Raw genomic sequence first — 24,000 nt, forward strand, 5'->3', positions numbered from 1 at the left:
GGTGCGCGAAGGCAGTGTGCGGTCTAACAGCGAGCGGTCTTCTCAGTCACTTTTCTTGTGATCGGAAGACCCCGCTGGATATTGTGAATGTGGAATGCTGCGAGTCCGGCTCATGAACTTGTTGGTGGATGGCCGGAAGAGCCCTGTGATCTCGGCATAGTGAGGACCGGGCCCCGAGCTGCAGCCTTACCTGTTTACGGCCGCCCAGGAGAGGGGCGCTGGAGTTGTTGTGTTCCACCCAGGTGCTGGGGTGGGGTGGCGCAGTGCGCAAGCTGGAGTCGGGGCTGCCTACCTGTGTTCACTGGGCAGAAGACAAGCCTTAGCATGCTCAACTGCAGGCTGCTACACCGTTCACAGACTCAGGGTCTTGGATTATATCTTTTTTGTGTGACGACATTTTCCTGACGACTTCTTTGTGATTGCTATCTTATATCTACTATACGTGCCTTGTACTGTGTGTGACTACTGGTCCTGTGATTACACCTTCACCCAGGAGTAACGCTGTTTAATTTGTCTGTGATTATGGGTATTCTCATATGGTTGAGTGACATTTGAACTCGACCTTGATTTAACTCGATGCCTAAAATGCGAGGCTTGAGAACAATTAGAGTAACAGTAAATGAAGCTTTCCGTTTACCTTTGACAACCAACTCTACAACGTCCTGGCTGTCCTCAATCCCATGCATCACCTCACAGCGGTACATTCCAGAGTCACTTGACAGCAGTTGATCCAGCTGCAGGGTGGCATCTCCTGGAATTTCTTGGTAACTTGGAAGCTGGACTCGACCTTTGTACTCCTGGTTGATCTTAACTTTTCCGGAAATGGCAACCACGATGACCGTCTCTTTTCCGCCTTTGGTGATTTTGGTCCATTTGATTCTTGGGGCGAGCTGAGACGCCGGGGGAGTGTCCGGGGAGGAGGGTGCGGCAGAGATGAAGTAGCAGGGAATGGTCACGGAGCTTGCAAGCGCAGCCTTCACTGGTGACTGCGCCGCAATCTTCACACTCAGTGCCCTAGCATTATCTAGCGAACGGGGATAAAAGAAGACACTGTCTTACTCTGGGAATGAGCCATATGATGCATCCACCGCACAAAACAGTTACTTGTTCAACCTCTGCTGCACCATCAGTAGGAGCAAACTTTAGATTAGCTGAACTTTATTTGTCAGATGGACATTGAAATGTACAGTGAAATGTGGCGTTTTTCATCAGCGGCCAACACAGTCTGAGGATTATGCTGGAGTGTTGTCATGCTTCCTGCATGGCATGCCCGCACTTATCAACCCTAACCCAAATGCCTTTGGAATGTGGGAGGACACTGGAGCAGCAGGCCAAACTCCACCCAGTCACGGGGAGAATGTACAAACTCCTTACAGTCAGTGGCGGGAATCGAACCCCGATTCCTGACATTGTAAAGTGTTGCCCTAACCACTCTGCTACTGCGCTGTCTTACTCCAAGAATGGACCACACAATACATCCTCCACATGAAACATTCACACCTTACACTTCTGGCACACTTTTAGTGCATCATCTATAAGATTCTCTGTAGCAACTTTCCAAGGCTTCCACCCCCAAACTGATATCCTCACCCACTTGGAGATACAAGATCACAGAAGCAAGTCATGCATCATTCTGACTTGGAAATACATCGCTATCCCTTCACTATTGCTTCATCAATATCCTGAAAACCTGCTCTCAACAACACTGGGAATACTCTCACCAGACTGTCAGGTCTTATGAAGGAAGTTCTCCCCCAACTTCTCAAGTGCACTCAGCGATGGTTTATAAATGCTGGCATTAACAGTGATGAACTTAAGAATTAAAAAGATGCAGTATGATCTCAAGTAATTCCAATCTCAAGTAATATTCCGAAATTTTATAATGTGTAAATTCCTCAGGGTATCTTGACACTGGTTTGAAACTTTTCCTAGAAGTTTGCGAGCCCAAGTTATGCTGATGGCTTCCCGGTCAAGGCTCAGCATAGTTCATAGGCAGCTGGGTCCCAGTTAAATATATATTGTGCCTCAGCAATGACTTGACATTAATCCACAGACTAATCTTAAAAACAATGTAGATGAAATTTGAAAAATCCCCATGTGTTTATTTGCACTGATAGAATCACTGCAGCTCCCAGAAATGACAAGTTGAATATCTGTTGAAAGTGTTAGAGTTATTACAGATCGAGGTAAAACATAACCTCACAATTTAGATATTAATAAATAATCTTTAATGCATGACTTACCAGAAACTTCAACAGAAACAGTTGCTGCGATGACTCGCAAACATACAAATACTAAAAGCAGAGTGGTCATAATTTACCTAGAAAAAAGAAAGATAAAGAGTGAGTTAATGTCATTAGTCCTGAACAAATATTGATGAATGTCTAAGGGCTTTGTCCGATGGAGCAATAAACAAAGAGTCCCGATTTAGGGTCTTGGTACGAAACGTCGACAGCTTACTCTTTTCCACAGATGCTGCCCGGCCTGCTGAGTTCCTCCTGCATTTTGTGTGTGTTGCTCTGGATTTCCCGTATCTGCAGTCTTTTTCATGTTAGAAGGTATTGCCCACTTGGTGTATCATCAATTTATACCTCAAGGGAGTTCTAAGCTTGGAATAAGATTGGAAGAAATAGAAACATAGAAAACCTACAGCACAATACAGGCCCTTCGGCCCACAAAGCTGTGCTGAAAATGTCCTTACCTTAGAAATTACCTTAGGGTTACCCATAGCCCTCTATTTTTCTAAGCTCCATGTACCTATCCAGGAGTCTCTTAAAAGACCCTATCATATCTGCAATAAAAGACATGATTAAAGAAATGGCTTTTAACTATACAGTACTGTGCAAAAGTCTTAGGCACATATATAGCTCGGGTGCTTAAGACTTGCACAGTACTGTGTTTGCCAATATGAAGCAGAGAGTTTGTTTGTAAATCTGGCGGGAGCAAAGGATGTTGGGAATGGCGAGGATAGAAGAGGGTGGTACAGGTGCAGCCACACCCAGCTCTGAGACACCAGCCATGATTATTTGATCCCAAACGATTGGTTTATTGATCATTACATAATGTCTCTCTGGTACTTCCTGCACCCTCCCCTCTCCTTTCCTCTTTTCCCAATCATAATTCCCCTCTCCCTGTCCCCTTCCCACTCTCAGTCCACAATAGAGACCCATATCAGAATCAGGTTTATCATCACTCACATAGGTCACGAAATTTGTGGTGATAGTATAGTGCAATACATAAAATTACTACGGCACTGTGCAACAATCTTAGGCACCCTAGGCATATACATGTGTCTAAGACTTTTGCACAGTACTGTATTGCTCAAAGAAGACAAATGGTTTAAGATGGGAATTCAGAATTCTCCTTGCCCTTCCGTCATGAGGAACACGTGCTCGTCTCATCTGTTAGAGATATTGAGCGCTGCAGATTTGGAAAGTCCTGAGATGAAGTAGGACTGGCCTGCTGAACTTAACAAGGAGACCCTGGGGTGTATTGCAGGACCATATCCCCCGTGGGCAGGGCCCAGAGATGGTCATTACACTCGACTTAGTAATGATGCCCTCATTCCTGATGTGCCCCTATGCATGTTTATCAGCTAGACAAGCTTATTTGGTTACTGTGGATATGTTCACCACACAGACTGTCAAAGGAAGTACACCAGCAACTTCTCTGGGGCAATCAGCGATTGTAAGTATTTGCTGGCCACACAATGGATGTCCACAAGCCACTCAAAAATGAGAAAAAAGATGCAGCATGATAAAACTTACTAGGAAATATCCCTGTTATTACCTTGAAGGTATTACTCGCTTTCACAAATTCTACCGTCCGGCAGGAGAATGTGATGCATAAATACCGGAACGGTCAGGATGGGAAACAACTTCTTCCCTCAGGCCATTAGGCTTCTGAATTCCCCGCCACATCGCATTCGAAGTGTCACAGGATAATTTGTACTGTACCCTACAATATTTAATTTATCCACTTTTTAAAATCTATGTGTAATTCATTTGTAGATTTAATTCTTACTTTCTCAAGTTATTGTATGTTATATGTGTGTGATGTGTACCACTGTGCTTTACTCCCTGGTTCAGAGAAATGTTGTCTCATTTGTTGGTATACATGTATATACTTAAATAACAATAAACTTGACTTGACTTGATCTACGTAATACTAAATGATAGATAAAAGTTGATATGAAGGATAAAAGCAGATACAAGCGTTCTGTGTGATCTACAGGGAAGAATACACTGAGTGACTCCTTACTGTGGGAAGTTAAAACAATTATTGCAAATTCCCACCCCCTCCTCATCTTACAAGGATGTTGCCTGGATTGGGGAGCATGCCTTATGAGAATACATTCAGTGAACTTGGCCTTTTCTCCTTGGAGCCAAGGAGGATGAGAGGTGACCTGATAGAGGTGTACAAGATGATGAAAGGCATTGATCGTGTGGATAGTCAGAGGATTTTTTTCCCAGGGCTGAAATGGCTAGCACGAGAAGGCACAGTTTTAAGGTGCTTGGAAGCAGGTACAGAGGATTTGTCAGAGGTGAGTTTTTTACGCAGAGAGTGGGCAATGCGTGGAATGGGCTGCCAGCAACGATGGTGGAGGCAGAAATGATAGGGTCTTTTAAGAGATTTCTGGATAGGTACACGGAGCTTAGAAAAATAGAGGGCTATGGGTGGCCCTAGGTGATTTCTAAAGTAAGAACATGTTCAGCACAGCATTGTGGGCCGAAGGGCTTGTATGGTGCTGTAGGTTTTCTAAATGACACTGAGTGTAGAACATGGTCTCAGCATTCAGCTAAACAGTGAATCATTTATACCGATTACTTGCTGAGGGAGGGAAGGGACTTGTTTTGCTGTTGTTCTTGCTACTTGTGGTAAATAAATGAATCAGACTTTGAATCTTAAGAAAGGAATAGAATCATTGTAGAAAGCTGGGTCAAGTGGATTCTATTTAGTCATTAAAGATGAGCTTCTGTCACTTAATTCTCCAACACACTCATACTCTGACTATTTTGGCTTCCTACTCTGCTCCAATGGAGGTCAAAGTAACACTCGGTTTACAGACCTGAACTGTTAACTCTGTTAACAGTTAGCTCTCTCCACAGGTTCTGCCTGGCCTGGCCTGTATCTCCAACATTTTCTGTCCTAATCTCATATAAGTTATTTAGAATTTCTACTGATGTGGCCAGGTAGATTTTATTCAAACCTGTTCTGGTTTTTATAAACTAGTTTGATTTACAGTCTGAAGATTGACCAAGTGAAGAGTATCATGCAAATGCTCCCTCTAGCGGCTTGGTGTTGATACAGCAGGTCAGGTGGACTCAGCTTCTGTACAATAAGTCATTCTTGGCTGAGTCTGTAGTCCAGAAGATTAAAGTCTGCTTCGCATCCCAGGGTTAAAGGGGAGGGAGAAACATGGCCTGCCATAGTTCTTGTCCCTGATTACCTTCACATTCAGCACCTACACGAAATGAACTAAATGCGGATTCAATGGGGAGTGAGGCAGTACGATAAAAACAACAACAAAAATGCTGGAAGTACTCAACAGGTCGGGCTGCATCTGTGGGAGGAGAAATAGAGCTCATGTTTTCTCAGAACTGGGGAGGAAACCAAAGTAGGTTTTTAAGCTGCAAGGAGGGTGGGGGAGTGGTATGTGTCTGAGAGCATAAAACTGGGCCAGCCAAGGAGGTAAATTGAAAACAAGTGATAGAGCATTGCTAGATTCATAGGCTGAGTATGGGAGCATTGATCCATCTACATGAATTTGATTTTTACCACAGTAACTAGATTTAAAACCAGGTAATTCAATAAGGTGGCATAGCTGGTTGAACTGTGTCCTGTGGCTCCAGCGACCTGTTTTTCATCCTGTGCTGAAGTCTCAGTGATTGAGTGGGTTTTCTGTAGGTGCTCTAGTTTCCTCTCACATCCCAAAGTTGTGCTTGGTAGTAGATTAATTGGTCAATGTAATCTGGTGTGTCGGTGAGTGGTAGAACCACGGAAGGTGTTGATGGAAATATGGGAAGAAAAAAATGAGTTAAAGTGGGATTTGTGTCTTTCACAGCTAGCATAAAGATAAAGTAATAAAGATCAACTTTATTTGTCACAGGTACTGTACATTGAAACACTGAAACAGCGTCCTTTGTGTCAACAGCCAAAGCGGCATGGTAGCATAATGGTTAGCACAATGATTTACAGTACAGGTGACCCAGGGTCATTTTCCGCCGTTGCCTATGAGGAGTTTTTATGTTCTTCCCGTGACCGCATGGATTTCCTCCGGGTTCTCTGGTTTCCTCTCACCGTCCAAAGTCGTACTGGTTAGTAGGTTAATTGGTCATTGTAAATTGTCCCGTGATTAGGCTAGGGTTAAGTTGGGGGGATTGATGGGTGGTGTGGCTCGAAGGGATAGAAGAGCCTATTCCATGATGTAGCTCAATAAATAAATACATAAAGCTGAGCTGTGGGCAGCCCACAAGTGTTGCCAAGCTTCTGGAACCAAAGTAGAACACTCACAACTTACTAACCCTAAACCGTGTGTCAGGTGGAAACTGGAACTCTCAGAGGACACCCATGGGGTCACGAGGAGGACGTACAAACTCCTTACAGACAGTGGCAGGAATTTAACCCTGTTGTTCCAGTTGCTGGCGCTGTAAAGCCTTGTGCTAACCGTTACACTACCGTGTCACCATCACAAACTTGGTGGGCCAAAGGGCCTGTTTCCGTGTTGTGTTTTTCTGTGATTCCATATCTGTAATTAAAACAATTCTCAGTAACAATAACCACAAGTTTAGCTGATTGCATAGAACAAAAGGACTACAGCCATGTCATAGGGTTTGGAGGCTTGTTTGCCTCAACGACCCGGAGAGCTGTGTTGGCTGGAGTCAGGGCTTTATGCTTTGGCTCTTGGTAGGGTCACCCTTGCCAAACAGGTCAAAGTGTAGAGACCAGACTAAGAGTGGTCCATCGGTCCTCCAGGTTTGGGGGTTCAGCTCAGGACTAACAACCCTGACTGGCAAAATAAAACTGTTATGGAAACAGCAATGAAGAATTCTTCTACAACTGAATGGCCAAGGACTGACAGAGATGAAGGATCTTCATTGCTGCCCCAAACACCAGCAGCATAACAGGCAGTAAGCAAGTAAAGTATTCTTATATTGAATGTTTAATGTAATTGCTGGGATGTGAAATGATTGCCTCTGTGTTTGGCATCGGATGAAGAGGAGGTCAAGGACAGGGTAATGATACCCAACAAAAGCAAAAAGCAAATGGTGACTTAACACATCAGAAGCCTTTTGCCAGTAGAGAGTCCCCATGCCTAAATAACCAAAGCTCCAAATTCAGAACCTTTGGGGGAGGAGATTTAAAATAGCAGAAACTTGAAAAGTGGTCTCAGCTAATCTCATATAACCATATAACAATTACAGCACGGAAACAGGCCATCTCGGCCCTTCTAGTCCGTGCCAATTTTTTTAATTTAAAAAAGATATTTATTTTAAAGTTAACGATTGGGGGAAGAATATCATGGGATTTTATTTATATCACTTTGCAGTTCATCACTAAGTTGGTTGTAATTTGAAATGTTGCAATGAGCACAGCTTCCTGTTAATCATTTTATAACTCTGATCAACTAGTTCACCCGTTGCCATTTACTTTCTGATCTACACCTGGTTCAGTCCACCAAAGCTTTAATTTTATAATCCTCAATCCTTCAATGGCTTTGATCGATCTAACACACTCCTTCAACCCAGCAACCCTCTGAGGTACCTGCACCTCGCCACTTCTGACTCCTGAACCCCTCCTATTTCAATTGCTCAACCAAAGACGCCATTACTGCCAGCTGGCTGGATCCACACATCGGAATTCTTCAATTAAAGCCAAAAGTGCTGGGAAAACTCAGCAGGTCAGACAGCATCCGTGGAGATGCTGAGGGTGGTGGCTGAGGCTGATACATTTGAGACATTTACGAGAATCATTGGCATATGGATGAGTGAAAAATGGAGGGTTATGGGCTGTGTAGGAGGCAGGGAGTCAGTTTATATAGGTCAGCACAACATTCATGAGCTGAGGGACACTACTGTTCTATGATTTATTTATCTAGAGCAGGGATTCCCAACCCTTTTTATGCCATTAACTATCATTGACTGAGGGGTCCAGTTAATCATCATCATCATCCATGGACACTAGGTGGGGAACCCCTTATCTAAAGATACAGTGTGGTCCAAGCCATTAGAGCCCAATTAGCCAAACTACCCAGCAAACCATCTCTTTATCACTAAACTATTTACAGGACGATTAACCAGGAGCCATTAGCTTACTAACCAGTCAGTTTTTGGATTATGTGAGGAAACCGGAGCACCCGGACGAAACCCACGCGGTCACGGGGAAACTCTTTACTGATGACGCTGGGATTGAACTCCAAGCTCCAGAATGTGCTGAGCTGTAATTGCATCACGCTAACTACTGTGCTACCATGGTGCCCATGTTCTACGTTAATCTCTCCCTGTTTCATCTGAGGTTCCCAACTGGTTTAAGAAGACTACTATCATCCCAGTATCTAAGAAAAAACAAGGTCACTTGCCTTAATCACTACTGTATGGTAGTCTAATATTCACCATAATGAAGTGTTTCAAGAGGCTGGGATTGGACACATGGAGCCAGATCTCATCTGGACCCTCCTAACGCATGCCAGCTCGTCCCCTCACTTCCTTACAATAGCTAACTCTTTCAGTCTGGATAAAGGGTCTGAACTCAAAATGCTGACCGTCCGTTTCCTTTCACAGGCGCGGCATTACCAGCTGATTATCTACTGCTCCGCATTCCGGCATCTGCAGTGCCTTGCGTCTCCACTTCACACCTGGCCCGGCTTGTTTCCGTCACACTCCCTTTGTTAGTCTTGCCGACTGTATGTGCTCTGAAGGTGTCAGTGAGCTAAGCCCCTAGTAACTTCAAAAAACTAATACCATGCTCACCAGGTTATTTGACTGCTAGAGAGATGGCGGTTCAACAAAAACCCTTCTTCCTCCTGTTTTCTAGCTCTGAACTATAAAGATAATTAAAACAAAAACAAAGAGAGCCTTGGATAACTTATGTACTTCATTTTTTACTTTAAATGAGGCATGCATCACGTGGTGACATGATGACGTATGCCATTTACATACTTTTACAGATAATCCGCAAAGTATCATGTAAACAACAAAGAATGTTGAATCAAACGACCTATTTACAAAATTACTCAAATATTAGTGAAATATTAGATACACAACACACCTCCCTTTTCACTGCAGCTGGGACTCATGTGGTTGTGATTAGGGGCAGGTGCTGAAGCTCATTTTCTGTCTCCTAACCTGAGAGTTTAGCATTCGGCTGTAGCTTTGCAATTGCCACTAACTTCGAAGTCAGTCAATTCAAAAATGAGTGTGAATTGGCCTAAGAAATCATACTGTTCTACGTTGAACATAGAACATTACAGCACAGTACAGTCCCTTCAGCCCATGATGTTGTGCCTACCTTTTAACCTACTCTAAAATCAATCTAACCCCTCCCTTCGACATAAACCTCCATTTTTCTATCATCTGTGTGCCTAAGAGTGCCCCAAATATGCAGGTATATTTCTTTACCACCACCCCTAGCAGGATGTTCTGGCACCCACCACTCTGTAAAAACTTACCTCTGACTTCCCCCCCCCACACTTCCCTGCAATCACCTTAATATTAACCCCCTGCTATAAACCAGTTCTGCCCTAGGAAAAAGTCTCTAGTTATCCACTCGATCTATGCCTCTTATCATCTTGTACACCTCTATCAAATGCATCTAGGACAAAAGGGCACAGCCTCAGGATAGAGGGGCATCCATTTAAAATAGGAATGTGAAGAAATTTCTTTAGCCAGAGGGTGGTGAATTTGTGGAATTTGTTATCACAGGCAGCTTGGAGGCCAGATTGTTGGGTGTATTTAAGGCAGAGCTTGATAGGTTCTTGATTGGACATGGCATCAAAGGTGACGGGGAGAAGGCCAGGGAGTGGGGCTGAGGAGGGCAAAAAAAGATCAGCCATGATTGAATGGTGGAGCAGACTCGATGGGCCAAATGGCCTGATCTGCTCCTATGTCTTATGGTCACATCACCTCTCACCCCACTTTGCTCCAAGGAGAAAACCCTGCTCTCTCATCCTATCCTGATTAGCCAAAATTCATGTCATTCTGTTCCACAGAGCAAAGAACCAACATAGAAAGAACTCTTACACTTTTAGAATATTTCAAAGCCAGTTAAATATGTCCAATATATCGATTGTCACCCTTGTAATGTTAAAGGTAGACGACTTGTACAGATTCCATTGAAATAGCTATAATCTATTGATTGGACAGCCTACTTTCCAAACTATACACACAATACTGAAGGAATTCAGCACGTCAGGCAGTATCTGTTGTGGAGAATAAACAGCTGATACTTTTGTCTGAGACCCTTCATCAGGACCGAAGCATTGACTATTTATTCCACCACACCTCCCCGCCAACCCAAAGGTGTGTCCTGACTTGCTGAGTAACTCCACCATTTTGTGTGCGTTGCTCAGGATTTCCAGCATCTGCAGAATCTCTTGTGCTTCTGCTTTCTGAACTATTGGTTTCCAGTTAAATGTTGGTCAGGATATTGTGGACAACTTATTTGCTCCTCACACAAAGAGCATCTAAGACAGGGGCTCCCAGCCTGGGGTCCATGGAATAGTAGCAGACAATGGCATAAAAAAGTTTGAGAACCCCTGATCTAAGAGATTTAATATCTGAAAATTAATTTTAAAAAGGACTGCAGATGATAGAAATCTGAAATAAAAACTGAAAATATTGGAAACACTCAGCAGCTCAGACAACATCCATGGTAAGAAAAACGTCTTATATCACAGAATGTATGGTTTCTTTAGGTACTGCCTGACCTGCTGAGTGTCTCTAGAATTTTTTTATACACACTTGAGCTATACCTAGGAGACAAAGAAATATCTCATTTTTATTTCTCATTTGAAGGATTACACATTGGATTATCAGCCTGGGTTAGCACGCTCAAGTCTCTGCACATTCTGAGTTAGAGGCAAAGCAGTAACCTGCTGTATCAATAGGGAGCACAAGGCTTATCACATCCTTAACAGGTAGCTGGAGGATTAGAAAATAAAACAAAGATGCCCTCTGACCACTAAAGGGCTGAAATGTGCCTGAAGTGAACTTGCACCTCCCTTAAGAATCTTACATCTACATAAGAAGGCTTTATGCACTAGGCTTAGCCCAGAATGAGCATGGCAGGACGGGTTGTAAAATAAATATTTGACGAAGCTACTGTCAGCGTCGTTTCCGCACCTTGGTGCCCTGAAGTACAGACTCAGCGCTGCGAGGGAAGAGAGGTCTCAGGCTGACTGAGAAGAGGGCTGGCATCGCAGGAATCTAAATAAATACTTCTGTGTACTTAATGTTTTTCCAGCTGTTTTAGGAGAAAAATTCCATTAAATCCTTATTCAGTTTTGGTCTCCTTTTAAATACTGGCCCTTTATGCAATTTGTTTATTGTTCAAATTTCTGGCCAGAAGTATAAAATAAGAATTTAATGGTAAATGGATTGCATTTAACTGGGAATAAGGAACAGAGCTGTTCATTCAATCCTGTAAAACCCAACAGTGACTCACTGATGCTTCGTGCTAATCCACTAGATGTGAAGTTGCCTCCATATGTTTCCCTCTGCCTCTGTTTTCTGTACCCCTCCGAGACCTGCCGAGGTATGATTTTGCTGATGTCCTACCTGGGCACTGCACCTTGAGCCTATACAACAGGGAAGAACTCTTTTCTCTTCCAAGTCCCCTATCAGCTTATTTGACAAATCCTAGCAGGTAGTCTTTGGATAAAATGGCTGGAAGAGTCTCATCCATCAATTGGTGGAGCCCCACCCTCTCTCATGAGCCCTAAGGGCATTGAGGCAAATTAGGGCATCCAAGATGTCATTGATGCTGAAATTAAACTAACTAACTCAGCACAAACCAAGAAAAGACGCTGTGCCAGCTTGCCCATAGAAGTCCACCATGTTTATGGTGTGGAATGATCTTTTCTCGACTTATCTGCAGTGGATAGGAATTCACTAAATCGGATCAGTATCTGGGAGGGCCAAATGCAATTCTGAGGCACTGGGGGGTATTTGGGATCCAAATGAACCCCTCAAGCAGATCAGCTAAAGTCTGGAGAGGAATTTCCCTGAATTTTTTTTCTCCCTGCAAATTATCATCAACTTTATTGTTATATTGAAGGTTAATAGAATTGCTGCTCCACGGGGCAACCTTGAATTCAGTTGCTGACTGGTGGATTTTGCACGTTCTCCCTGTGACCATATGGGTTTCCTCAGGTGCTCCAGTTTTCAAAATTCAAAGTAAAATTTATTTTCAAAGTACGTATATGTCACCACGAGATTCACTTTCTTGCAGATATTCACAGTAAAGCAAAGAAACACAATAGAATCAGTGAAAAAAAAAGACTACGGACAAGCAACCGATGTGCAAAAGAAGACAACTTGTCCAAATACAAAATAGAAACAGATAATAAGTATATAAGTAAATAAATGAGACCATGAATTGCAGAGTCCTGGAAAGTGAATCTAGAGGCTGTGGAATCAGTTTGGTGTTGAGGTGACTAAGTTATCCATGCTGGTTCAGGAGCCTGATGGTTGAAAGGAAATAACTGCTCCTGAACCTGTTGGTGTGGGATCTAAGGATCTTTAACTACCTGCCCGATGGCAGCAGAGAGGAGAGAGGATGGTCTGGATGGTGGGGCTCATGCTGATGGGTGTTGTTTCCCTTCCACCTCCCAAAGCAGAGTGGTTTGGTAGGTTAATTGGCTATTATATACTGCCCCTGGTGTAGGTGAACGGTGGAATTTGGGGAGGAGTTTGATGAAAATGTGAGGAGGGAAAAATGGGATTAATGTCAGTTTAGTGAGGATGACTGGTTGATGGTGCAGATTCAGAGGGATGAAGGGACTGCTTGTCTTCTGACTCTATGACATGTTTTTTTTCTGCAGGACACAAAGAGAATGTTTCATGGTATAAAAACAGTGCACTACATGATCAGAAAGTCGTTCCCTGCCCATTGTGGTTTGTGTGCTTGTGAACTGGAAATTTGGAGCTGACCAAGTACAGTTACTGAAGATGTCCCACAGGCTACAGACAACTCGTTATATTAATACCAATGATATCCCTCTGAATAACACTTAAATCAAACTAACTTGACAGAGTTGGGAATGCCCTCTGCTGGGTTGGTATTGTAATTTATTTTGAGTTCCTCCGCCATTTTGTGTGTGTTCCATTGGTTTTTGTCATTCTTTCTGTGTAGTCCTGAATTTAAGTAAACACAATTACAATGACACAAGGAAAGTTTTGCTCGTAGAGATTGGAAAGTAGATTAATGGGTCAGTCAGAATCAGGTTTACTTCACTCATGTGTGTCATGAAATTAGTGCAATGCTATCAATTACAATAAAAATATATATTTAAAAAATCATAAACATAAGAGATCTTGCAGGTGCTGGAAATCCAGAGCAATAGGGACAAAATGATGAAGAAACTCAGTAGGTCATGCAGCATCTTTGGAGAGGAACAAACAGTCGATATTTCAGACCAAGATTCTTCATCAGAAGATGTTGAAGAAGGTATTTCGTAAATCTCAATATAAGTACTGTGCAAAAGTCTTGGGCTCACATATATAGCTAGGGAGCATGCCTTTTGCACAGTCCTGTAGTAATTTTATGTATTGCACTGTACTGCTGCCACGAGAATAAAGCAGATTCTGTGATATATGTGAGTGATGATAAACCTGATTCTGATGTGGGCGTTGGACTTGAGGCTCCTTTTTCTCTGGCCCGATAGTAGAAGCAAGAAGAGCACATAGGCTGCATCATGGGGAACGTTGATGATGGATGCTGAGTTCTAGTGTCAACGCTCCATGTAAGTGATGGATTTAATATACTTGACCCTCCACAATGCCCCGGGGCAAAGATCTGCAGAGATTCCCAACCTTCTAGTTCAAGGTGCTTCTTCTCATTTCAGTCCTTGGAGACCAATATTTGTGAGGCAAAGAGTGGTCAGTATTGTGCACAACTCTCCCGATTTGTATCTAACACAGGCATATTCAGTTGTGCAGAAAAGTCCTCAGGGATGTTGTTGGCACATAGTCTTTGTTGCCCAGTAGTTACCTTTTGGCTCATTGTTCTGGGTATCACCACCAGTCCCAACAGCATAGAGTAAATGCACATCAAATCAGAATCAGGTTTATTATCACTGACATACACTCAGTGGCCACTTTATTAGGTACACTTGCGCTTTAACGTAAATATCTAATCAGCTAATCACGTGGTAATAATTCAGTGCAGAAAAGCATGCAGGCATGGTCAAGAGGTTTAGTTGTTGTACAGATCAAGCATTGGAATTGCGAAGAAATGTTATCTAAGTGTTGTTGGCCATGAAATGATTGTTGGTGCCAGACAGGGTGGTTTGAGTATTTCAGGAACTGTTGATCTCCTGGGGTTTTCATGCACAGCAGTCGCTAGAGTTCACAGGATAGTGCAGAAAACAGAAAGAAAAACATCCGATGAGCAGCATTTCTGTGGGCAAAAATGCCTTGTTAATGAGCAGGTCAGAGGAGAATGGCCAGACTGGTTCAAGCTAACAGGAATGTAGCTCAAATAATGATGCATTACAACAGTGGTGTGCATGAAGAGCATCTCTAAATCCACAACACCTCAAACCTTGAGCTGGATGAGCTACAGCAGCAGAAGACCATACCTGGCTCCACTTTTGTACCTAATAAGGTGGTCATTGAATATATGTCATGAAATTTAGTGTTTGCAACAGCAGTACAGTGCAGTACATCAAAAAAATATAAGTTACAATAAACAATATAAAAAAAGACAAATAAGTAGTGAATAAAAGAGGACAAAATGGTAAGGTAGTGCTCTGGGTTCATGGACCATTGAGAAATCTGTTGTCAAAGAGGAAGAACAAGAAGCTGTTTCACAATTGGGTACATTTAAAGCAGATGTTGATAGGTTCTTGATTAGTCAGTGTGTCAAAGGTTACTGGGTGAAGACATGAGAATGGGGTTGAGAGGGGTAATAAATTAGCCATGATTGAATGGTGAAGTAGACTTGATGGGCCTAAAAGCCTAATTCTGCTCCTCTGTCTTATGGTCTGATGGTCTTAGCAGCAACATTGAGTGTTGACTGCAGGATTAGTTGCCAAACATTGGACACGCATTGGACTGGGTGCAGTTATATATGCAGTGCCCACAAACCAGTGTGGTGTAGTTTCTGGAACCACACACTGGGGAAAACTGTGAATCTTGCAAACCCCTTTCTGTGCAGCCTGTAGCCTCTGACACAGAGAAAGAACTACAGGCAGCTCTTTTTAATAGAGAATCACTGTGAACTCCTTTCTGAGTTGGCATGTCCAACCACTAAGTGACTTCTCTCCCGCTGAAGCCTAGAAAGAGAACATAGGAATGAAGGCATACTAAAACAAAATCAGAGCAAGCTTCAGCTCATCAGCTCCTTCAGTTGGTTTATGGTTGATCCATGTTTGGACCCAAACCCATGTTCCTGCCTGTCTTCGTGCTCTTTATCCTTTGTAAATTTAATGTTGACTAGTTTTTCACCTGGAATATGTTCACTATCTCTGGGTAAAGGATTCCATTTCATTTTTTTAATCTTTTTTATTGATTTTCAAATAAAGAATATACAAATCGGAAAAGGAGTTTAACAAGTAGCTAATATAAAAGACATAAAAATCTCAATCATTGAGAATCTACTCTTCTCAGGAGGGATGGGAGTATATTAAAAACCTTAAGGTTAAGCCTACTGAATAAAATATTAAAGTTACACCGATTACTCAATAGGCAATTTTGAAGTATCTGCTGTATGAGTTGTTTATGGAGCTTTTGAGTTAAGTACATGCTATACCTTTTCATTCTCTGGTATGCGACGTGGTCGATTTAATTTTTTTTTACCTTATTAATAATTAGTACATATATAACTGTTTTGTAGGGAACCTTTATGGTATTGTACTTTAGTGGTCTGTGTAGGACCTGTTGTAGGACCTGTAGGATCTTTTTATTTCTTTTATCTGTTTCAATATTTATAGTTTAGGTCTGTTATATATATATACTCATTTACTTTTCTTTTTCGAGAGAAAGAGTATTGTTTGTAACATTATTTGCTCGGATTTATTCCTTCTTTTGAATATGTGTTTAAGCTACTTTAGCTGATTCTAAGATGGCCGTTGTTGATTACGTTTTTATTAATGTTAGACATAACACTATAGTAGTTGAATTCTGTTTGTGCCTTTTATTATGGCTATTTTTCATGGGATTTTTGCTTTTTTTATTATACGGAGCTGCAAGATGGAGAACAGGGTCAAAGGTTATTAGTTAGCATGGGTAAAGGTTTCTGCACTACACAACATTACAGTCCTCTTATTTCGTTTTGTACCATATGCAACTTCCTTAGCAAGCCATAGGTCTTGCAGCTTTCCTATAAATCCTTTATTTCCCTGATTGGAATACACAGGACTGTGAAAAGGTCTGAGGTGCATATGTATAGCTAGCGTGCCTAAGTCTTTTCCACAGTACTGTATTTCTCAATGTGGAGTGGAGAGCAACTTTGTAAGTCTGGTAGGAGCCAAGGATGTTGGGAATGGCGTGGGTGCAGCCACACCCAGCCCTGAGAGACCAGGCAAGATCACTTGATTCCAAACAACTGCTTTATTGATCATTACAGAATGTCTCTCTGGTGCTTGCCACTCCCTTCTCCCTTTTCCAATCATGATTCCTATCTTCCTGCCTCTTTGCCGCTCCACTGATGCTGCCTTCTCCTGCATCTTCTCAGTATGCCAGAGATTCATGCTCACCCCATCTTTCTACCACCTTAGCAAGGATAGAGATCTTCTTGTCCTTATTTACCACCCCATGAAACTCTACATCCAACACATCATTCTCCGCAACTCCCATCATCTTCGATGGGATCCTACCAACAAAGTAATTTTACCTCCCTTCCAACTCTCTGCTTTCCGTAGGAATGGCCCCCTCCATGACTCCCTTGTTCATTTGTCCCTCCCCATTAACCTCCCTTCTGGCACATATCTTTGCAAGTGACAGAAATGCTACACCTTCCAATTCACCTCCACTCAGGGCTCCAAACAGCCCTTCCACGTGAGGCAACATTTCACCTGTGAATCCATTTGGATTGTCTATTGTATCCGGTGCTCCCAGAGCAGCCTACTCTACACTGGTGAGATCTGACGGAAAGCGGGGGGCCGCTTTGTTGAGCATCTCTGCTACGTATACCAAAGGCAGAGTTTCCCGGTGGCCAATCATTTTTAATTCCTTTTCCCATTTGCGTTCTGACATGTCTGTGCATGGTCTCCTCTTTTACCACAGAGAGTCGCTCCCAAGGTGGAAGAGCAACACCTTGTATTCCATCTGGATAGCCTCCAAACTGATGGTATGAACATCAATTTCTCATTCTGGTAATTTTTTTCTCCTTCCACTTCCCACTTCTTCTATGACCCTCTCTGGCCTCTTACCTCTTCTCCTCACTTGCCTGTCACATCTCCCTGGTGCCCTTGCTTCATCCCCTTCTCCCATTCTCCACTCTCTTTTCCTGTCAGATTCATCTTTCTCCAGCCCTTTATCTTTCTCATTCACCGGACCTCACCTATCATCTTCTAACTAGCCCTCCTCCCCTTCCCCCCATCTTTTTATTCTGGCATCTTCCCCCTTCAGGGATGGGGGGGACTGTCATATGTTGAAAGATTGGAGTGACTGGGCTTCTATACACTGGAATTAAGGAGGATGAGAGGGGATCTGATTGAAACATATAAGATTATTAAGGGATTGGACATGCTAGAGCCAGTAAACATGTTCCCGATGTTGGGGGAGTCTAGAACCAGAGGCCACAGTTTAAGAATAAAGGGTAGGCCATTTAGAACAGAGTTCAGGAAAAACTTTTTCTCCCAGAGAGTTGTGGATCTATGGAATGCTCTGCCTCAGAAGGCAGTGGAGGCCAATTCTCTGGATGCTTTCAAGAAAGAGTTAGGTAGAGCTCTTAAAGATAGTGGAGTCAAGGGATATGGGGAGAAGGCAGGAGCGGGGTACTGATTGTGGATGATCAGCCATGATCACATTGAATGGCGGTGCTGGCTCGAAGGGCCAATTGGCCTGCTCCTGCACCTATTGTCTATTGTCTTTCTTTCCAGTCCTGAAGAAGAGGCTCAGCCAGAAACATCAATTATTTATTCATTTCCATAGATGCTGCTTGGCCTTTTGATTTTCTTCACCATTTTGGGTGTATTGTTCCAGGAATGGCCAGCACCCTCTCCCTTATGGGACAAACACATATAAGTTATCTCCCGCTCCTTCCAGCTGCACTGACTTTGTCAGTGGTTGCCATGCGATTTGTCTGGAAGATGTGACTTTCAGGGTTAAGTTGTTGGCAGAGTGTAAACGAGCCATGAGGTGTAAGAATGACAGGAGGGTGCAGAGGAGTGTATGAATGTGAGGTACAAGTCCTAACTGACAGCAGCGTAGCAGTTAGTGCAGTGCGTTACAGAGCCAGCTATAAGGTCAGGGTTCAATCCTGCTGCTGACTGTAAAGAGTTTGAATATTCTCTCCGATAGGTGCTCCAGTCTCCTCTAATAATCCTGTAGTGTAAGGGTTCGAGTTAGTAAGTTGTGGGCATGCTGTGTTGGGGCCAGAAGCATACCAATGCTTATGGGCTGCTCCCAGCACGTCTCAGACTGCATTGGTCATTGACACAAACAATGCGTTTCACTGTATGTTTCGATGTTTCAATGTACATGTGACAAAGAAAGCTAATCTCTTTAACCTCTCCTTATTTGATGGGAGGTGTGGCAAGCAGCGTAGTGCGGTTTGCACGGCGAGTGGTGATGGGGGTAGAGCAGTGGTTGGGATGTGGCTTGCAAAGATGCATCAACAATTCTCAATTGCTTGAGTGAGGTGTCTGAGAGTTTTATGGCATTCTGGGGACCTGATGCCTGATCTCCTGAACTACTTGCTCCCATTACCTTCTGCAGAAACAGGAGGTCCCAATTTCTTTCCACCAACTCTCTCAAGACACTCCATTCTGCATTTTAAAACCTTCGGGCCTGCTCACTCCCACGACGCAGCTGTCTACTTGGTCACATGATGTTACAGACCACCTCCCAGTGACTGCTCCAATGTGAGTGGACTTCTCTCCTTCAAGAGGCGGTGCTGGTTTTGAGGCCGGGACCAACCAATCACATTGTTGGCCTGATGTTTAAGTATGCAGCTAAAGTTGGCCTGCTGACCTATTTCACTCGACGAGTGTGGGCTAATCACGTATCGCGATCATGCCGCCTGTTTCCAGAGGTTATTGAATTTGGCCCTCAGGATGCTTTTCCACCAGGCAGTCGGGTACGCAACCAGAGCTGCAGATATTTTGAATGACATTTGCTAAAAATATAAATCTGATTACTTTCTTTTCCAATTTATTCAAAGCCTCCTGTGAATCAAAGAATATCTTTGACTGCTAAGACCTGGTTGAAATTTATTATCTCCCATAGATGCTTTCCAGATGGAATTGGAGAGGGAATGGGGCCTTTGGGGGTATTTTTGGAGAACAGAGTTCAGGTCGAGCTATCAAGAAAGCTCTGTAGCATGGCTGTGCTGTGGAGTAGATGGGCACAGGTTAAAGTTCTCAGTCAGCTGCATCTCCCTGCATATCACCTATTCAGTCAAGTTGCTTAAACTCAGACTAGAGCAGGGGTTTCCAACCTCGGCTCCACAGACCATTGCTTAATGGTATTGGTCCATGGCATTGAAAAGATTGGGAACCCCTGGACTAGATGCTTTATCTTTGCCTGCATGAGTGGGAACTTGGGAACATGGAACCAGCCACATTTGGGATGACGGAGTGGAACATAGAACTGGAACATAGAACATAGAACACAGAACATAGAACAGAGAACATAGAACACAGGACGTAGAACATAGAACACAAGATATAGAACACAGAACATAGAACATAGAACATAGAACACAGGACATAAACATAGAACACAGGACATAGAACAGTACAACACGGGAGCCGGTTCCTCGGCCCACAATATTGTGCAAATCAAATTACATTAGTAATCGAAAACCTAACTAAACTAATCGCTTCTGACTGCACAATGTCCATGTCTCTTCATTTTCTGCACATTCACGTGCCTATCTAAGAGCCTCTTGAATGTCTCTATCATATTTGCCTCCACCACCACCCCAGGCAGTGCGTTTCAGGCACCCAACAATCCCTCTGTGTTAAAAACATCTTGTTTGATGTCTTTTGCATTCAATTGCTGCATACCTTCTGATATCAGATATTTGAATCCTGGAAAAAAGATACTAGCTATCTACACGGTCTATGTCCCACGTAATCTTATAAATTTCTATCAGATCTCCCCTCAGCTTCTGCCACTGCAGAGAAAACAACCCAAGTTTGTCCAATCTCTCCCTATAGCACATGCTTTCTAATCCAGAAAGCATCCTGGCTGGCCTCCTTTGCACGTTCTCAAGTGCCTCGACTTGCATCCTGTAATGAGCCAACCAGAACAGAATGCAAAGCTCCAGCTTAACTAGAGTTTATACTGTATCTTCATTAGTTCCTCAACTAATGAAGGCAAGTATTCCATATGCTTTCTTTATCGGCAACCATTCTTCGTTACCATTTTCACTACTACGTAATCTGTAGGAGGTAACCAATTCTCTGAAAGATAAACTGTCTCATAGATATTTCAGGTCTTGCCAGCCTTATGTAAAGTTTGATGTTACAATCACTGGCCACTTGGAACATTCTCTCCCACCTTATCAACTATTATGCTCAAAATCCCTGGCTTATTTCCCCAGGGATTGTCCATTAAATATTAAGAAATGTTAGAATTTATCACCAAATTATGATTCATCAATTGCATTACTTTCCATAGCAATTTGGGAATGGAAACTGAGGGTGTATGTGTTCAGAAAGTGGAGGAAACACGATTCAATGAGTCAGAGAGTTAGAGAATCAGAGAAAACTACAGCACAGAAACAGGCCCTTCGGCCCATCAATTCTGTGCCAAACCATTTAAAATACCTAGCCCCATTGACTTGAACCTGGATTATAGACCTCCATATCCCTCCCACCCATATAGCTAACCAAACTTCTCTTGACTATTGAAATCCAAATGGCATCCACCACTTGCAACGGCAGCTTGTTCCACACTCTCACCACTCTCTGAGTGAAAAAGCTTCCCCTCATGTTCCCCTTAAATATGAACCCTGAGGCATAGTGAAAATGGGGTATAAAGGAATTAGAGAAGTGAAACATTGTTTTATGCAATTCTAATGATAAAATATTGCCCATCGGAACTGCATATAAATAAATGATAGACTTCTCTCTATAATTTTTCCTTTGATGGCTTCAGGACATTCCAGAATACCTCACAGACAATTAACTTACCAGGAAATACAGGCAGGGGTCTAAATATGGGGAGAAGAATAGGCAAGGATGGTGAAAAGTATCTGTGGCAGTTGCGTAAGTGAATGGTGTTTGAAAATTCAAGTGTGAACTCAATGCTTACTTTTTGAAGGGAAGAAGGAGCAGGTGAACCTATTTTTAATCTTTGAACAAACAACTGCACTGCAGTGCTCTGATGATATACTTGGATGATTGCCATAGAGAAGTAGATTGTCCACACAAATTAGTTTTTCCCAATATTTGTCTTATTATCTCCTTTAAAATTTCCATTCAACTTTTTTTTATTTTTATGTCTATTTCAGTGAACAAAACTGAACGTTCTCTGTAACAGGCTGTTAACCCATAACATCACAATTTGCAATTAAAACAACAAATAGTTGTGTTTTTTTTTAGTTTTCACAGCAATACAAAGAGGCATACTGTAACCTTAAGCTGCTAGGAGAAAATTATAGGGAGAATGTCAAAGGCAGGTATATTTTACACAGGGAGTGGTGGGAAGTGTTGCCGGGGGTGGTCGTAGGGGCAGATATATTAGGGACATTTAAGAGACTTAGGCACATGGATGAGAGAAAAATGGATGGCTATGTGGGAGCGAAGGGTTAGAGTGAACTTGAAATAGGTTAAATGGTGGCACAACATCAAGGCCAAAGGGACTGCACTGTCCTCTATTCTATGTGCTAAATGACAATAACTTATCTGAGATAATTCACCACCTCTGTAAAAGATAGATAGATAGATAGATACTTTATTCATCCCCATGGGGAAATTCAACATTTTTTCCAATGTCCCATACACTTGTTGTAGCAAAACTAATTACATACAATACTTAACTCAGTAAAAATATGATATGCATCTAAATCACTCTCTCAAAAAGCATTAATAATAGCTTTTAAAAAGTTCTTAAGTAGTTTACTTAAATACATTAAATACAATCAACCCCAGCACTTTAACATATCTTACTCCTGGCGGTTGAATTGTAAAGCCTAATGGCATTGGGGAGTATTGACCTCTTCATCCTGTCTGAGGAGCATTGCATCAATAGTAACCTGTCGCTGAAACTGCTTCTCTGTCTCTGGATGGTGCTATGTAGAGGATGTTCAGGGTTTTCCATAATTGACCGTAGCCTACTCAGCGCCCTTCGCTCAGCTACCGATGTTATACTCTCCAGTACTTTGCCCACGACAGAGCCCGCCTTCCTTACCAGCTTATTAAGATGTGAGGCGTCCCTCTTCTTAATGCTTCCTCCCCAACACGCCACCACAAAGAAGAGGGCACTCTCCACAACTGACCTATAGAACATCTTCAGCATCTCACTACAGACATTGAATGACGCCAACCTTCTAAGGAAGTACAGTCGACTCTGTGCCTTCCTGCACAAGGCATCTGTGTTGGCAGTCCAGTCTAGCTTCTCGTCTAACTGTACTCCCAGATACTTGTAGGTCTTAACCTGCTCCACACATTCTCCATTAATGATCACTGGCTCCAAATGAGGCCTAGATCTCCTAAAGTCCACCACCATCTCCTTGGTCTTGGTGATATTGAGACACAGGTAGTTTGAGTTGCACCATATCACAAAGTCCTGTATCAGTTTCCTATACTCCTCCTCCTGTCCATTCCTGACACACCCCACTATGGCCGTGTCATCAGCAAACTTCTGCACATGGCAGGACTCTGAGTTATATTGGAAGTCTGATGTGTACAGGGTGAACAGGACCGGAGAGAGCACGGTCCCCTGCGGCGCTCCTGTGCTGCTGACCACCGTGTCAGACCTACAGTCTCCCAACCGCACATACTGAGGTCTATCTGTCAAGTAGTCCACTATCCAATCCACCATGTGAGAGTCTACTCCCATCTCCGTTAGTTTGTGCCTTAAGATCTTGGGCTGGATGGTGTTAAAGGCACTAGAGAAGTCCAGGAATGTAATCCTCACAGCACCACTGACCCCATCTAGGTGAGAGAGGGATTTGTGCAGCAAATACGTGATAGCATCCTCCACTCCCACCTTCTCCTTATACGCAAACTGAAGAGGATCCTGGGCGTGCCTGGTTTGTGGCCTCAGATTCTGTATTATCAGCCGCTCCATGGTCTTCATCACGTGCGACGTCAAGGCAACAGGTCTGAAGTCATTCAACTCCTTTGGTTGTGGTTTCTTCGGTACCGGGACAATACAGGATGTTTTCCACTGTCTGGGTACTCTTCTCTGTTCCAGGCTCATGTTGAAGATGCACTGTAGTGGTTCTCCCAGCTCAGTTGGTTAGGAACAAACACCGAGTCTGTTCTCAGCTACACAAATTCAGGGGATGGTCACATGTATTTGGAGTTTACCTTGTGTCATTAATAAAAATGTGTTTCGAATCAACTCTTCTCGGGCTTCCAGCAGCATACAGGTATCGACTATAACCGATTTTTCGATGACAATCTCTGCTAGCTTCATCATGTATGAAGCCCGGGCATGTTTA

The 24,000-nt window shown here is 43.0% G+C and overlaps 1 protein-coding gene across 3 annotated transcripts in view; it reads right to left on the minus strand.

Moving 5' to 3' along the window:
- Nucleotides 1-24,000, minus strand: part of acana (aggrecan a) — a 108,724-nt gene that overhangs the window by 62,808 nt on the left and 21,916 nt on the right. For all 3 annotated transcript variants that reach the window (XM_073032557.1, XM_073032556.1, XM_073032558.1), the window contains exons 2-3: nt 2,244-2,320; nt 638-1,024 (exon numbers count right to left, since the gene is read on the minus strand). In XM_073032557.1, coding sequence (XP_072888658.1) covers nt 638-1,024; nt 2,244-2,313 — 457 coding nt within the window. In that variant the 5' untranslated portion in view covers nt 2,314-2,320. The remainder of the gene's footprint in view (nt 1-637; nt 1,025-2,243; nt 2,321-24,000) is intronic.

Source organism: Hemitrygon akajei, chromosome 30 (assembly GCF_048418815.1).
Source record: "Hemitrygon akajei chromosome 30, sHemAka1.3, whole genome shotgun sequence".
NCBI lineage: Eukaryota > Metazoa > Chordata > Chondrichthyes > Myliobatiformes > Dasyatidae > Hemitrygon > Hemitrygon akajei.